The following is an 18197-nucleotide window of genomic DNA, read 5'->3' as shown; positions in this document are numbered from 1 at the left end:
AGTCATAAAAATTCTACTAGATCAAATGTATTTCTAACATTGGATCTCTTAAAAATATTCACAAGAGCCCTAAACAATGCGAATAGAATGTAGATTACCTAAATAGCTTCATCCGACCCCACAAACACAGAAAAATCGAACGGAATTTAAAAAAAAAGGTTCCAATTGCTCAGCATGAGCGACTGTGTGAGCAGCTTGGAATTCAAAACAATTTCCGAAGCGTTCTCAAACATGAATCAAAACTGCTGAAAACGTACTCCACAAAAAACAAGTGCAATAATTGGTCTCTTAAAAATACATTTTGGCAAGAACCAATGACGAATCTCAAATTTCTCCATATGATTGTGTTTGATTTGCGATGAATTATAAGCCTCAGTGTTCTTCATCGCTTAGATCACGCAACATATTGGAAGATTCCCATTGGGAGATTGGGTCAGAAAAACAAGCTCAAGTGTTCCTCCGTGATCACGTGAAGAGTTATTCTAAGGTTTTGCGCACTCAACTGATGACGGTGGGGAGTAGGTCGGCCATTTGGGCGGTGTTGCTTTATAGATTGCGGATGAAATGTAAACAATATTTTGGGGGTATAAGAGTAGATACGATGTTCTTTGAAAGAACGCTTCGTTTATTTTCTGCAAAATATTCTTTTAATACATTTTAAGTGCTCGCCTTCTGATTCCTGGCAAAACCGCAATCTTATGCCATTTTACTGCTTGTTTCTCTCAAATAAATTTTTTTTCTGGCAAAGCTTACTTAGTCAAAATATCAAGAACTTTGAATGTTAGTCCGTTATCCATTCGCCGTCAGTAGGCAATTGTGCATCTTGATTAGCAACTTAGACAAAGAATTTTGACGGTTGTGATGTCCCACGCTCTCTCCTAAGCAAAACACAGACATACATTCTCAATTCGTCCCTGATGTTCAAATTTTATCGTTCATTTCAGCCGGCTTCTTATTTTGACAAAGAAAGCTTAATGAGAAATGGGAGGTAAAAGTTGTTCCATTGAAGGGTTTTTCCTTGTTTTCTCACTACTTCGACTTTGTAATTTGATGGTTTATTTGAGATATGCAGTAGATTATCATTTCTGCATCATCCCATTTAATCCTTTGTTTTGACATCTTCAAGCTATTGCTTAAAATATGATGATAATTTCTCGGCAGTCTGGAAAATTTAATTCAAAACAACTCCGACGATTTTCCGAAGAGCGTCGAGCTCCGAATATACTTCGATGATTAACCGAAAACTATCTGAGAGTCTCCGAAGTTACCCGGAGATCCTCGAGGAACAATCGAACCCCCGGCTTCATTTGTTTTTTATCGACTTTTTTATCTCATCTTTTGTTTATTTTTAATTATTAACTTATCTATTATTTAACGGCCGTGAAACTAAATAATAAACAGCAAATCATTCGGAAAAATCGTCGGAGTTGTTTTGAATTAAAAAAAAAAAGTCGATGAGATATTCCGGTGGAATTCCGGATTCCGGCTTTTCCAGACTACCCCCAAGGCATGACAAATCAGCATGACGAGCTTTATGCGACTTTGAAATTCACAGCTGGGTATGGGTTCTAATTTCCGGGATAGTCAAGAAAATCGAATTAGCAAAATTACAGATCTGTCATGACTGCACAGTTTGCGGTGGATGAAGGTGCTAAGTATATCTTGAGTGCGCTGTACAAATGAAAACCAGATCATGTATCCATAAATGGTTTGTTTTCGACTCTAATTACACTTAATATATAACTGTTAGGGTGCGCGATGCACTCTGGACTACTCAATAAAGACACACGAGTTCTCATCCAATATGGCGTCCTGTATTGCATAATAACTTGGTGTCAGGAGTGGGATTGCCTTTACGCCCCATCCCTTGCCTTAACTCCTTCAAGCGACGGAATCTACGAGTTTTTGATTCAGACGTACACTCTCGACGACCTCTGACCGAGAAACGACCTCGTAAGAACCAAATATGGCCGAAGGCAAGCCACCAAACCTTTCGTTCCGCGAAGACAAAGCAGCCAGTGTAAGAATTTGGCGCAGGAAATTCAATGCCTGGTGCCTGCTACAGCGAAAATGGAGGGACGCCAGCAAAAGCCCAACGACTCCAGAGCACTGGGTCCCAGAAAAGGCTCAATCCGAAATAGCGGCTTTCTTTCTCGCCCTCCCGGATGATGTCTTGGAAATTTTTGATACCACAATCCTTCCGAAAATGACAACAGAAGAGAAAACACAGCCATGGACATATCAGCAGCGTTTAGAGGGTCATTTTGTCGGTCAAGACAACGTCATGCCCCAACGACTAGCTTTCTTCAATTGCACACAAAAACCTAACGAATCCGTCACAGATTTTGAAACCCGAATCAGAAGCATTGCCCAAAAATCCAAATATTCCGAGATGACAGACCCCCTCCAGGAGCTCATGCGCGACCGCTTATGCACAGGAGTCCACAACAAAGACCTTAGAGAACTACTCCTTCATCACTACAAGGAAGACGGGAACACACCCTACACATTTGATGAACAACTTGCTCGTGCAAAGTCCTGGGAAGCAGCTCACAACACCAACCTAGCCATTATGCACTCTACCAACCCGAACCTCGAAGAGCAAGTCAATCAATTGGCAACGAAACCGACACCACCCCGTCGTGGAAACTGTGGTTGGTGCGGAGGCCTTAGACATCCCCGCAAGGACTGTCCAGCGACCAAACCAGGTACCTACTGCACCAATTGTTATATGACTGAGAACCATCTTGCCAAGGTCTGCAGATCCCCCAAAGACAAATTCAAGTTGGATTTTGAAAAGAAACAAAGAAAACAAGCCAAGCACCCTCCCCCTCGGCGCTCAGACACTGTTCACCACTTCTCTCAAGGGAACGAAGCATCTGCAACGTATCTTGATGATGATGATGACTACGTCGTCCACTCTTTCTCAGCTTTTGCTCTTTGTGACGACATGGAGGACGACAAATACTTCACCTGGCTCCCAGTCTCCGTTAGCCCTGAAAAGAACATAAAAGTGCTAATGCAAGTAGACTCTGCCGCATCCTGTAACACCTTACCATCATCAGTCTTCAGGAAGATATCGGCAACTGCCCCGCTACGCCCCTCGCATGTCAAGATATTCCCTTACTCTGGAGAACCTATTCGCCCATTGGGCAAAGTCAGTCTAGCCTGCGAGGGCGTCTCCCACTTCGAAACACTAGAATTTCAAGTAATAGACTCGGCATGCATCCCAGGCAAACCCGCCCTCATAAGTGGTAGAGACAGCAAGCGTCTCGGTCTACTGAAATTTCACAAAGACAGAGTGTTCTCCTCCCCAACGTCAGACATCAAACTACCCCGCATTCATCTGGCCTCCACAGATCAGACAACACCTCCCCAGTCAGCAACTACAACCGACTTGCACCCAGGCCACCTCCAACAGACCCAATTGGTTACATCGTACAAAGACAACTTTGAGGGTCTGGGAAATGTGGGTCAGCCAGTCCATCTGACTTTGGATCCTAAAGTCACACCCTGCCATGCAGGCATCCATCGAGTACCGGTGGCGAAACTCGAAAAAGTGAAAGCACAACTTGACGCCATGGTGAAATGTGGAAAACTCAAGAAGGTGGACCAACCCACCAACTGGTGTAGTAACATGACGGTCAGAGAAAAGACCCGCCCCGATGGCACCACCAAAATACGCTTATGCTTAGATCCCAGCCAAACGCTGAATAAAGCCATCATAATTCCGCGCTATCAGATTCCTACCATACAGGAAATACTTCCACGCTTATCAAGGAAAAAGCATAAAACATTCTCCATATTCGATGCCCTCGATGGCTTCACTCAAGTTGCGCTCACAGATGAATCCAGTCTGCTCACCACCATGCACACCCCCTGGGGTCGATACTGTTGGCTCCGCCTCCCTTATGGCGTTAGTTGTGCCCCAGAGGAATTTCAGTTACGAATGCATGAGGCCCTTGAGGGTCTGCACGATGTGTATTGCATAGCTGATGACATCCTCGTCGTGGGCCAAGGCGACACAGTTGAGGAAGCAAACAGAAATCATGATCTCAATGTCCTTGCCCTAATGAAGCGCGCTCGAGACAAGCACCTGAAGTTCAACCCGCAAAAAATTCAGTTTAAACTATCACAGATCACCTTTATGGGCCATGTGATATCCAACCTGGGTGTGACACCAGACCCCAACAAAGTCAAGGCCATCTCTGCTATGCCGGCCCCTACAGATAAGCAGGGAGTGATGCGATTCTGTGGCATGGTGAACTACTTGAATACTTTCTGCCCTAACTTGTCCCCCGTGATCAAGCCCCTGTTTGACCTCACAAAGCAGGATCGTGACTTCATCTGGTCAGACATACACCAGGAAGCATTTGCCCAAGCAAAGCGTCTCATTACCAGTGCCCCATGCCTCGCTTACTTTGACAACAACAGGCCAGTCACCCTCCAAGTGGATGCCTCACAAGGAGGGCTTGGGGGAGCCCTCCTCCAGCCTAATGATTCCGGAGACCTTCAACCAGTCGCTTACACATCCTGCACCCTTCGCCCCAATGAAGAACTCTGGGCTCAAATTGAAAAAGAATGCCTTGCTATAGTGTCGGCCTGTGACAAGTGGGATCTCTGGATTTACGGCCGCGAAGTGAACGTCCACACAGACCACCAACCCTTAGAAACAATATTCAAGAAGCCTCTACACTCAGCACCTCGCCGCCTCCAGAAAATGCTGATGCGGCTGCAACGGTACAAAATCAAAGCCACATACAAGAGAGGCACGTCACTCATGCTGGCGGACACTCTCTCGAGGGCCCCTCTCCCCACCATCAACGACTCAAAACAGACCAATTTTGAGATCTTCAGACTTAACATCGACAGCGACATCAAAAACCCCAGGGTCACTTCCGAGACTCTGAATGACATCATATCTGCAACTGCGAATGACCCCACCCTCTGTCACCTGATCAGGGTCATAACCACAGGCTGGCCTTCAAGAAAATCGGAACTTACCCACAGCTTACACCCCTATTGGAACTTCAGGGAAGAACTAACCCATCAAGATGGGGTCATCTACAAAGGAACGCAAGTACTTATCCCGCTGGCAAAAAGAAACGCTATCCTACAAAAGGCTCACGCTGCCCACTTCGGAGCGGAATCAAACATCCGTCTCTGTAAGGACACTGTCTTCTGGCCAGGCATGAAGTCTGATATTCGCGAAACATGCCGTTCATGTGGGAAATGCGCACAGTTCCAATTACAGAATGCCAAGGAACCCATGAAGTCCCAGCCTATACCAGAGTACCCTTGGCAGTTTATCAGTCAAGATCTTTGTGCGTTTGAGTCGAGCACCTACCTCGTCACAACCGATCACTATTCAGACTTCATCGAGGTTGATGAACTGGAAAACACCTTATCTGCCACTATTGTGGCCAAAACTGAAGCACATTTTGCTCGACATGGTGTTCCAGAAACGATTTTAACTGATAATGGACCACAATTTATTGCATCCGATTTTGAGCGGCTCTGCCACAGATACCAGACAAACCATGTCACAAGCTCACCATACTGGCCCAAGGGGAATGGAAAATCAGAGGCATCAGTAAAAATCGTAAAACGCATCCTGAAAAAGTCTGGAAAAACCGGCCTGCATGAAGCCCTTCTTGTATACAGAAACACCCCCCAAGAGGGCCATCTCTTGAGCCCAGCACAAAGGAGTATGGGACGCCGCATCCGCGGACTCCTACCTATATCTACGGAGCTCTTACTACCCAGCGACCATACTACTGACATAGTCCAGGGAGCCATCGCAGCTAAGCGAACTAGGGCTAAACAACATTATGACATAACTGCTAGTAACCCTCTACCTTCGCTAAATATCGGTGACTTTGTCTACGCCAAACCGTCCCCCCATCACAAGTCTGGCCCTTGGCTCTACGGTCTGGTGACCGCCATTCCGGCCCCACGCTCCTACATTGTGGAAACACCCGCAGGGTTAACCAGACGGAACCGAGCACACCTGCGCCCTGCGGCGCCACCACCTCCTGGTGCTCTAGTCCCAAGGTCGTGGTTAGATAAGCTACCTCCTAGTCCTACGCCGGCGGCAGAATCCCCACCATGCCAACCACCCATCTCACACATTACTCAACCAGCCCACCCACCACCTCTTTCACCCACAATGCAACCACCTACCTCAAGTGCCATGCCAGTGCCGACTGCTGAAGTGGAAGCACCCGACCACCCTATTCCAAAACCACTAGCACCTATCACCGACGAACCAAGCTTATGCCATCGCCCAAGCCCCATCGCCGAGGAGAGCCACACAAACAAACCTGTCACAAAAACTCGTTCGGGCCGTGTTTGCAAACCCCCTATCCGTTTGAACTTATAACTACCTCCCCGACTAATCATCAATGACACTGTTGCTGTTGGAGATTCATTTTATTACTGCTCAGTTTAACCTTGTTTTTTTTTTTCCCTCTATTTTTCTTTCTTTTTTTTCCTTCCCCCTTCGTTGCTCGATGTGCGTAAAGACACTCTTCATTTGGGGGCATTGTTGTTTCCCCCTAGCTGTGGCGGAGACTTTTTTTCGCCGACCCGTCGCTGACTGTTTTGTTCAGTTATAGTTTCAAAAAAAAAAAAAAAAAAAAAGGAAGGAAGGGAGATGTTAGGGTGCGCGATGCACTCTGGACTACTCAATAAAGACACACGAGTTCTCATCCAATATGGCGTCCTGTATTGCATAATAACTTAACAAAGTGCTTCGTCGCGCGTAATACAAAAATTGGCGCGAACGAGGTATGGCGGCGAATCTATATCCTCTTCGCCGAATTTTCGGACTGTCGCTCGATCCAGGCAAAATTTGGTACACTGTATCAAACGACTGGTTTTGTAAATCAAGAGAGTTCATGAGGAGTGATTGAAGATATTGCAGAAGTATGCGTCCGCGATCTGGTCGATGGAAATGGTGGACAAGTCGACCCACCGTGGTTTGGTTCGTCGCCAAAGAAGGACACTGTTAATGTTTCAGCCCTCTTCAGAATAATTAGAAGAGCGTTACGACGAAAAAATCTCGTTGAATAGCTAGTGGTTGCTTCAGATCAATTTAGGTTGGTGAGGGAATTATTAAATGTTCACCAGTTTGACTCGGAAATGGCTGGAAGATCGAATTTTCGCGGCAGCTCTAGACAGCTTGGATCGCTTGGATTGGAGACGCCACTATCTACGCCTGCTACAGTAGCCGACACAGGGGTCGCGCCTGTCTCTTTTCAGATATAAAGCGACCGCTTAAAGATCTGCTGAAGTTGGATAAATCGATAGGACCTCGTTTATTCATGAAACGAGCTGGAAGACCTCTTGCAGGTAAGGAAAATTTTTGGGTTATCTAAATGGCTGAATCTAAGATGAACATTTAAATCCACTTTCAATTTGTGCACATACATGTACTGCATGATGCTGCTGCTGATAATGATAACACTGTTTGTTTGTACTGCAGGGAGAGAATTGGAATTGTTCCAATTGATTTAGCTATCACAACTGGCAAAGGCCGCTCTGTGGTTCTTAATAGAGTGCTAGCTCTGGCTGTTTATCCAATTGCGATTGCTAATTGTGCTGAGAAAAAGTTAGTAGAGTTTGATTTTACTATACTGTGGATATAACTTCTTTATCATTCCCTATCACAGGTAATGGGTAACTGTTAATTGATAATCCAAACTCAAACGTAGACTTACTCTTAGACTTTTTTTTTACTTTTCTCAGGAGCAAGGTGAAGAAGTTGATTGTTTGGCTAAATGAGGAGAATAAAGTTCTGAAAGAAGAAGGCTTCACTGTTGATGGCAAACATTACAAAGCTAACTTTAAAGGTTGCATTTCAGATTGGATTATGCTTTACATAAAAAATTACTTTTAATTAACCTTTTCAGGTTTAGGTCATATTTTATTAAAATTAATTTTTGTAAATTATCATTTTACTTTTATTTTTTTCTTAGTTACATTTGACTATACATGCTTCTTGAAAAAGTCAATGAAGAATATTTTGTGCTAGCTGGGCATGGAGGACTCAGTGTTGAACTCTGTTTGTTATGTCATACATTTAAGGGTAATTTGAACATTTTTTCCAAAAAAAAACAAAAACAAAAACTAAACAAACAAAACTTGAGCCTAAGCAGTGTCAATGTTTCTAGAAAACAGGCATATCCTGTTCAGAAGGTTTTTGGTGTGAGCCACCTACCCCTTGGAATATCCACTTTCTTCCTTTACAAATTTTAGCATTTGAGATACCATTCCCCTTTGTATTCTTAACAACCTTCCTCTTTGGATGGATACATGTGGATACTATTTGAAGTCAAAACCTTAATCAAGAAATTATGTCTGATCCAAAAGATAACTTGAGCAAGTAAACTCTTGAACAGTTGACAGAGAGCAGTTAAGGATTCAGATCATTAAATGGGCTTCTTTTTGAGTTTTTTTTCTTTTCTTTGGAATATGGGCCACTACATGTAGCCACTACTTTTGCACCATTCAAATAATTCACTTTCAGTGTTAATAATTGTCCTTTTCAATTTCAGTTACTGTCTGGCCTTCCTGAAGTAACAGAGAAACTTGAATTTTTTAAGCTGTGACTCTGTGAGAAATGACATCTCCAGGTGCTTTTTGGGAACAAAATATTTGAACTGGAAACTTTGGTAAGTGTTTGACATGCCTGGAACAGCAGAGCAACTGTGCTTTTCAAACTGCAGCTCTGTGTTCCCTTGGCACTAAAATGGTAAAATTTCCCTTTCAAACTAATTATAGGAGTTAGTTTGTAGTAAGTAAAAGATTGTTGGTATCACCATTTGGCCTGCCTGAAACAGCAGAGGAAACTAGCTTTTCAGGCTGTGACTCTGTGGGAAATTTATCCCCAGGTGTTTCTTGGGCACTAAAGTGTTATTAATTCCACATGAGCCATTATTGAATTTAATTTGTGTCGAGTAAAAGACTGTTGGTATCACTGTTTGGCCTGCCTGAAACAGCAGAGGAATCTGGCTTTTCAAGCTGTGACTCTGTGGGAATTTTATCCTCAGGTGTTTCTTGGGCACTAAAATGGTAATGTAATTACACATAAACAAGTCTATATTTTGATAATTGATAATATCCTAATTTGTAACCAGAGGACAATAATTTTGGAACTTTAGTTCTCTAGAGCAGACACAAGATTCACCTATTTTAAGCTGGGACTCTGTGGAAGTCTAATTTTTACAGGTGATTGCCAGGCACTAACAGGGTAAGATCACATGAAAAATTTTGGTTCTCTGTTTTCATATTTTTTTAGTGAATAAATGTTGAGATCACTGCTTGGCTTGCCTGAAACAGGAAAGGAGGTTGGCTTATCTATCTAGTGATATGACTGTATGGTAATTTTTTTCATGTGGTTCTCATGTGCACACAAAAGTGGAAATTATAATGAACTTAACATGATCAATTCAGTCTTTATTCAACTACTTAAAGCAAGCAAAGGAATATTATTGTTACCTATTCTACAATGAGGCCAAAAGTATTTTTTGTACTACATGTATTTGATTCATTACTGTGAGTGGTTTTCTTAAATATTTCAGTCTTAACAAGAAGCCACAATAAAAACTGAATGTCTCATTTGATGGCATCTACATGTATGTGTTTATCCACTGTATGTAGTACAATACAAGTAACTATGAATGTCTATAATAATGGTTTTGATGTTATTCAGTGCCTATATTGTTTCTATCTAGGTGGTGTATTATTGTGATGGAAACTTTGGAGTGACATTTCTTAGTGCTTTGAGAAAGATTAACATGCAGGCAAGCAAGAAGAGGAAAGATATGTTGTCAAAAGAGTCATATATATTTGTCTCTTAGTTACATTGTCATATATTTTATAGATTGGGCTTTTCCCATATAATTCTATTAGTTGAATTCCCAAAAATTGGATACCATATGAATTCACATTATCTAGTAGTTCCGTTTCTTCTCCAACTTCTATGACTAGTTGTGACTGCAGAGAGGCTTTCTTGGAATTTTGCATTTTCTTTGCAGCTTCTAGGGCAGCACGCCCCGACAGATCAACAAAACCGTTTGTTATTTCTGTGGAGCCAATGAAGGATTTTGTCAAGCACAACTTTACCTTAACTTGGTCAGACAGAGCTCGATCGCTCCACGTCACCAAGGTTGTAAGTTTTAAAGGACATATTTACGAAGAGTTTTGTCCTACTTAGATGATACTAAAATCTACCGAACAATCAGTTCGCCAGGTGTTGATATCCCTGCCCTGCAAAGTGACCTAGATCGATTGAGTATATGGGCAAATAAATGGCAAATGCACTTCAATCCGGATAAATGCCAGGTCATGCGTATTACACATAGAAAGGATAAAACTAAACCAATTTACTCGCTGGGGGGGGGGGGGGGGGGGCAATTTAGGTCGGTAGAGAACACTAAGGACCTTGGAGTAACCATCTCTTCTGACCTGTCCTGGGGCTTGCATGTATCTGCAACGGTAAACAAGGCAAATATGGTACTAGGTATCATAAAGCGGTCCATCGGAACTAATAGCCAGTACGTGTTTTCGCAGCTCTATAAATCCCTGGTCAGGCCCATACTGGAGTATGCGGCTCCTGTTTGGAGTCCGTATTTGATTAAGGATATTACGGCTCTAGAAACGGTTCAACGAAGAGCTTCGCGACTAGCTTTAAGGCAGAAACGAGGCGAAATGAATTACGAACACCGTTGTAGCTTACTAAAATGGCAAACACTAGAAAAGCGGAGAGAATTTCTATCTCTTGTTCAATGTTATAAGATAGTTTTTGGTATTGATCACCTCTCTTTCCCAGATTTCTTTGTGTTTACCAATAAGCGTACAAGAGCTAACCACGACTATAAACTTTACCTGAAAAGAGCCGTTTGTAATTGCTACAAATATTGTTTCTTCATTCGCATTGTGGGGAAATGGAATAGCTTGCCAGGATAAATTGTCCACGCCGAATCATTGTCTGTTTTTAAGAGTAGACTTAAAATATATTTGAATATTTATTGAATTTTCATTGAATCTGTAGCCTTTAAATTTTATCTTTTGTATGTTTTTAGTAAGGGAAATTGTTTTTATACAGGGCTAACCTCACGATTTTCCCTTTTCAGGATGTATTTTTTACATTTGCGTTCTTGCTTCCTGAATAAATGTTATGTTATGTTATGTTATGTTACTTTGCTGGGTAAATGACCAAAAAAAGTCAAGTCTTACATTTGTAAAGGTGAAGTGGCATCATTTTGCTGCGAAAGAATTTTAAAGTATCAGTCAAGTCCACAGAGGCGTACAAAATACATTAAAATTTCACGATATTATGATAAAAATATTTTTAAGAAACAATAAAAGTAACGCTCGTCTCACTGAAGTGCTTCAAGATGGCCTCAGGACGACTTGTAACCCTGAGGTTATATACTCCTGGGCGTATATAACCTCAGTCGCCATTTGAATTACGCTATTTGATCTTCTTTTGGTCTCAAAACATACACCAGTGTTGTTCGTTGCCTGGTAACAAAAAGTACATGACATGGAAAGGCATAGTGAGGGCCACAAGTCTTACTCTTACAACCATTACAAATAACTGTTTTCGGGGTTCTAGTTCACTTATAGTTTGTAAAAATATGCGGAATAGAGGATCAAGACAACTGGCCATTTTTTGTTATAATTTTCAATACTGGGCGCGAGCATGTGAGCCGTTGTCGATACAGCCCGGCCTTGAAACTGATGCACTTTGTTCGAGCAAAGCCGAACTTGCAACATTGTTTGCTTTGCTACACTGATAAAAAGCGGCTGTCTGAAGTAAAATTGATCAAAGACCCAACGAAATAATTAAGCTCTTATAACACGTGGAACTGTGCAGAAAAAAAAACCCTTGGGGAAAGATAAATGGTAACATTACGAATAGTCTGAAGAGTTTGATCCAAGTTTGTTTTTTTAGTACTTACCAGGAACTCTAGGGTTATGTGCAGAGTTTAAACGCTCCATGATTCCTGCAGGCCATTTCAAGTATGCCCATTCCAGTTAAAAGTTGTGGCTTCTCTACTGGAGCCTGCTTACTTCCCAAGTTAGGAAAGACGATACTCTGTGGAGTATCACAACAAGGATACTTTTGGTTGTAATGCTTTTCTAACGCCCTTCTTGTTGTCATGTGTTTCGCGCATATTTGGCAATTTGTAACGTAGATTTCTGCCATAGTTAGTGAGCACCGTTTTCGCGTCCAGCCATTCACGTTCAGGGAGCGGAAGAACCAACTATTCCGGCATGAGTTTCAAGCGCGTGTATTTCAAACCGGAGATTCATTATATGAAAGCTACGACAAGGGATATGTGTATTCAAGCCGGCGGTAGGTAATGAGATTTACCATTATTTCCAGGTCACTACCCAGATCTAAATAGTGATTCTCTTTCGCAGTCAAGTTTCCACAGCAATATAGCGATCTCTAAAGTTATTGCATGCTCTTTAAAAAGAGCACAAAAGCAGCATTTTTCTCCGATTAAGTTGACGTATGAAATACCCGAATAAAGAGGAGTCACTTTCCGAGTGTTTAGCGACTTTGCGTTGCGTTCGACTTCGAGTTATTTGTGCGTTGTCGATTTCTTTAAGAAGACGAAAGCGACGAACAGGAGAGGCTAATTCACAAAGAGCGAATAAAGAAGCGAAAGCAAAGACGAAAAGATAGAAAGAAAAGAGGTAAGCTAGGATCTCAGATCGCCGCAGGCGAATAAATACAGAGGCAGAGGTCCTTAATCAGAAGCACGTCGATGAAGGAGAACTCGTTGAGAGGGGGACAACATGGACTAAGTGTCGCTAGTGACATTTTTAGTCTGGGAATTATGGCGAATAATGTTTACAAAAATAAGAGATGAAAGCCTTATCCTTAATACTTCAGAATGCAGTGCACCTCAATCCAGCCAAGAGGCCAGTTTTAGAAAATATATATATTTTTCCAGTTTAGGAATAGCTGAACCTTTTTACTGGGTGAAAAATTTTCAAATTAACTTTTTTTCGCCACATTGACCCTCTCGCATGTTAATTTGTAGCATCTTTCAGCTGGCTTTAGGTAACTGTTGAATGTAGAAGCAGGAACCACGAAATAAAACGCTCTGCTAAGAGTCAAAGTTACTGTTTTCCTACTCTGATAAGAACAGCAACTATCGCGCGCTGTATCATCGATCGATTGATTAATGGCTTTGAGAAATATGTTCGTACTAGCTACTAATTCTCTCATAGGTTCGTACTTATAATTCTTACTTTTTCTCAAAGATTTCAAAGTGCTCCTGCTTGGCTCAACATAAAGGAAACGACGCACACTTCAATATGGGCGTCTCGTAATTTTTGTTTACGTTGAGAAGATGCATTTTCTACATTTTGTGATCCACGGAGCACACTCGATACTTACCTCATAATGTTGTCTAGACTGACGTGTCAAATTAAATCTGTTGATAGGTAGCCATGTGGCGAACCTCACTTCTCAACACCTTTCTTGTGAAAATCCTTCATTAAATTTTTGCCCCGCAGAGATGCTACGTGAAGAAAAATTAGACCCCCTCCTGACTTTGATTGATTGATAGAAGGTTTATTAAAAGCATTCAAAAATGGCACCTAAGTGGTGAAATACATGTGAATTTACAAATGTGCTTTAAATATTTAAAAAATACGAAAATCTTACATTTGACTTTAAAATTAAGAGTCTAAAGGGACTGGGAATTACAAGAATCGGCAGTTACATACCAATGAAAAACGCTTAGGTTTGCTTGACTACAAGAACTGGGCGTTAGACGCCATTGTTGGAAAGAAAGATTTTTTAAATCTTTCGGTCCGGCATTTAAAGAGTGATACATGGTTTTTGATGCGCAACTCATAAACGTGGCAATCGGCGCGCTTTGGTGGAATAAGGTGGTACAGCCGTGACCCAGGCACACAGATACCGCCCCAAACTTTCTTGCAGAGTTCGTCTCTTCTCACATTTAGGCGAGTGGAGTTTGCAGCCACAATGGCGTCTTTGTAGCTCAGCGCCGGAAATAATATACGCAGAGCTCTTTTCTGAACTCTTTCGATGATGTGTACATGGTTGTTGAAAATGAGAATTTTCAACGTTTCATAGAAAGCAAAGACAGTATATTATCAGCCTTCCTAAAGCTTTTAAGCCTGCCTTGTGATAAGGAAGCCTCTAGTGCGGTATGCGTGATCGCGCGCTGTAAACAGCCTCGGCGGCTCTTTTATTTGTTATTACTTAATACTCATACTCAATAGCGCAAAATCGGGAGGGGGCAAGAATTTCAAAGTCGTATAAAGCTCGTCGTGCTCGGCTGATCAAAAATTTCCTGCAATAATCATGATCTGTCTGTAAGAAATTAAAGTGAAGAATCAATTGGGCCACCTTTCTCAATAAACAAAGATTTCGTCACCAGAAAGAAAAAAAAGAAAAAACATTTAAGCTCTCCTGAGAAAGCGTTCATTAGGCTTTACTGTTAATGTTTTTGTTACTCCGTGGTGTGTAATACCTCACCATGAATGGTGAATGGTAAAGTAATAACAAATAAAAGAGCCGCCGAGGCTGTTTACAGCGCGCGATCACGCATACCGCACTAGAGGCTTCCTTATCACAAGGCAGGCTTAAAAGCTTTAGGAAGGCTGATAATATACTGTCTTTGCTTTCTATGAAAAGTTGAAAATTCTCATTTTCAACAACCATGTACGTTAACCAAATGTTCCATCAGTAAAGTTTGGCCCGCCAGGATAATAAAGAACGTTAACGCTTCATTGGTTTTGTACTAAATTGTCTATTTAAAAAATAACCCTAACCCTAAGCAATTATTGCTATCCTCCGTCAGTAGACAATTATTCATTCTAATTATAACAACTTGGAAAGAATTGAGCTATAGGAAACCCTACCACAAAATATGTCTGGTATGACTTCCTATATGAAATTAATAAGCAAAGCACGTATACACAGTTTTGACTAAAAAGCCCTCTCAAAAGGCGTCCACTGACATTTCCCGGAAAGTAGCTGGAGGAAAACAACGGTAAGGTGAGTTTTCAGCTACTTTTCCGTTATTTTTGAGGCTCTATAAAATAGGATGGCCAGCTAAATGTTATCGGTTATTTTTTATCGCTGGAAGGTTTCAAAATCCACCCTATTCTTTATGACTTATACTGATGATCATGGACTAATCTAACCATAGGCCAATCTGTAAAGGAATTTACGTTTCAGCAATCGCATTGAGTCCATCTCAGACGTGCTCTGTGGAGTGTTCCGTAAACAATAATCACGGCACCCGCATATTCGCGAAAAAAAAAAGTGAATCGTTGACCTGAATACAAATGTTTTAGAATTGCATGGTGGGAAAGATAGCATACTCCTGCAATCGGTCAGATCATTATTACTTGCCTTACTTTAGTAACCATGTTCCACACCTAATTGAAATTAATGTTTTTCAAGTTCAGAGACACTACAAATGTCTGATAAAAGCTATTTTTGTAGATAGAAACTAATGACAATCAAGTACTTCTTCTTTTTCCAAAACTTGAGATCTTACCAGGGTGCCGTGACATTGTTCTTTTTACACCGAAATGTTCAAGCAGCCTAGCTGTTAGTTGTCCTTACGTACAGGATGTATGCTTACAGTTCTACTAAGATCAAATTGCTTCCAACCTACATTTTATTAAAAACATTTAATTAATATCTAAGTGATAACGAGAACATTACCCATTTGCGTGTGGATTCGAATACAAAGTTTTCCTCTCGTGTTTGATATTCCATAGTTTTACGACTCGATCACTCTTTAGAGAGATTATTTACTCTTGAAGTTTAATGATGTATCCATGCACAAACATGATGATTTGTAAGAGCTTTCTGCGGAAATCTAAACTTCATGTCTCCATACTTCACGTTTTCTGCCTAGATCAGTCATGTCTCCCAAGTTTGTGCTGTGCTTCGTGTTGGTTTTGATGGGAGCTATTTCAATACAGGGACAACGTCTAAACATCAAGCGTAGATCACCTGCCTTCTTAGTCAAGCGTGATGATCAGGGTGAGTCTTCGACTTAAGTCTCCTAATGTCATTCCTTTAAGAGCTCATAGAAAATCTCTCGGCCTTCACTGAATTTTATTTGCAACCATTAGCTCGTAAATTACCAGTGTACATTAAAGACAACACCGATCTGCTCAACAGGATTGAGGAGCTAAATCGGAATGGCCCTTTTCCCGAAGGCACTCTATTGGTTTCATGGGATGTTGTCTCAGTGTTACCTAACATTGATAATCAACTCGGTCTTACCGCAGTGAAGAAGGCACTGAATGCCAGAGAAAATAACTTTCCATCCACTAATTGCATTTTAGAAGCGGTTAAAATTTTTTTGAAGAGCAATCAATCGGTTTTCAGAGAAAACTTCTTTCTACAGGTTCATGACACAGCCATGGGCCCTAAGAACGCCTGCAGTTATACAGATCTTGCCATGGGTGAAATAGATTTTCAGGCTAAGTTCTCTGGCCACATAAAGCCGGCTTTGTGGTGGCGATACCGTGATGATGTTTTTCATCTCTGGCAATAAGGCCTTCCGGCACTGCATGAGTTTACTGAATTTATAAACTCCTTGTATCCCACTATAAAATTCGAATTAGTTTAGTAGTATAGGACTTGGGGCTTACGGACCAAAACGCCAAAAATGGTAAAAAATCAAGCTTTACCAAAACAATTTATATCATTCTTCAACCGATTCGCAGCGATTAATTTTCGATAGGCTCAGGACGACTTGATTTTCACCCTCTATAAAACCAAAAATTGTGAAAAATGAAGCTCTATCAAACTGTTTTGTATTACCACCAACCCTCATTATTCACAAGTTTGAGAAAAAAACACTTAAAGAAAATTCGCGTTCACAAAATATGGAGTGCAATAAAGAAATTCATGATGCTTTAATAAAAGCGGAAACATATTGCTGTCCTTTCTGTGATAAAGTTATCTGGAAAAATAATGAACCCATTGAAGAAAAATGTTGTGTGAATCAAAGTATTCGTTTAGATAATGGTTTCTTCGTTTGTATTAATTGTGGACAAGTTCATAGCCAATATTTCAAAGATCCTACCAAATTCATTGATTTCTATAAAAATTGGTTCAAATTTAGCAGAAAATCAGTCTATAACAGAAAATACTGTGTAGAAAATATAATTTATGATATTTGTGATAAAACCCGCGTTCAAATAGATAAAAACCACATAGACAAAATTATAAAAGTCTTTGATCTCATTGAACAAGTTCAACCACAAATAAACAGTTCAAGAAAAAGAATGATATCATTAAAGTTTATCATTGGTAAACTAATTCATATGATGAATTTAACACCAAATGAAATAAAAACTTTGAAATCAAAAAAGACTATTAAACAATGTGAACAGTATTGGGCTCAAATATTAGATCTCATTGGAGACGAAATCGTTTCAATCCTCAATCAACAAATTTCGAATCATAACTCAATAATAATTTATCTGCATCAGGGGCTAGATCAGTAACTACACCATCGATGTATCTCATCATTTGTCGTATTGAATCAATGTCAATTTCACCACTTCTCAATGTATTTTTGATACTTATTAACAAGTGTTGATAACTTTGGTAAGCATAGGTGCAATTCTGAATATTTAAATCTAGGTTTTTATGAGCCATAAATCCTTGGATAAGAACAGAGATTGTTGATATTGCAACTATTGAAATACCTCCTGTCGCTACAGCAGAAGCAATACTTCCTGTTGCAAATATGACAGATAGAGAGTTACCGATTAGTTTGATTTTCTTGAATCTTTTCATTAACTTTTTATAAGCCCAACATTTACGATGGTAAACCTTATAATAAGTTTTTAACTCTACAATTTGGTCTTCAGTCAGTTTGCTTGATATGTGATTCCAATTGAATATTTCCTTTTTCTTCACAGTCATATAAATATTAGATATACTAATCTTGTTTTGCTAACATGATGTAACTGTTGTTTGTTCCATCGAAAAGTGTATTACTATTATCAGCCTGTATTTTTAGTGATGTATTTGCTTGGAAATATAACATTACTGTGTTGGCTATTGTCACCCAAGAACCTTTAGTGTTTTGAAGTTGAATATTAATGTCACCGCTAGTAGTCATGAATGGTTTATCTAGAAGGAACTTGAGATGTGACAAATG

General features: G+C 40.6%; 2 protein-coding genes across 8 annotated transcripts in view; both read left to right on the top strand.

The window, feature by feature from the left end:
- LOC148716768 (uncharacterized) overlaps positions 1 to 18197 on the top strand; it is a 130491-nt gene that overhangs the window by 91475 nt on the left and 20819 nt on the right. The window contains exons 1-2 of one of the 7 annotated variants that reach the window (XM_088746008.1): positions 14912 to 15055; positions 15930 to 16057. In XM_088746008.1, the coding sequence (XP_088602134.1) occupies positions 15937 to 16057 (121 nt within the window). In that variant the 5' untranslated portion in view covers positions 14912 to 15055; positions 15930 to 15936. Of the gene's footprint in view, positions 1 to 14911; positions 15056 to 15929; positions 16058 to 18197 lie in introns of those variants that run through there. The other 6 variants (XM_088746011.1, XM_088746009.1, XM_088746006.1 and 3 more) reach the window with 6 other exon arrangements.
- LOC148716770 (uncharacterized) lies at positions 1967 to 4643 on the top strand. Its single transcript, XM_088744628.1, has 2 exons — positions 1967 to 4450; positions 4596 to 4643. The coding sequence occupies exons 1-2, from the start codon at positions 1967 to 1969 to the stop codon at positions 4641 to 4643; spliced, it is 2532 nt and encodes an 843-aa protein (XP_088600754.1).

This window comes from Stylophora pistillata, chromosome 14 (genome assembly GCF_964205215.1).
Source record: "Stylophora pistillata chromosome 14, jaStyPist1.2, whole genome shotgun sequence".
Classification (NCBI taxonomy): Eukaryota; Metazoa; Cnidaria; class Anthozoa; order Scleractinia; family Pocilloporidae; genus Stylophora; species Stylophora pistillata.
The sequence above is the reverse complement of the archived record's forward strand: the minus strand, read 5'-3'. Positions and strand labels throughout refer to the sequence as shown.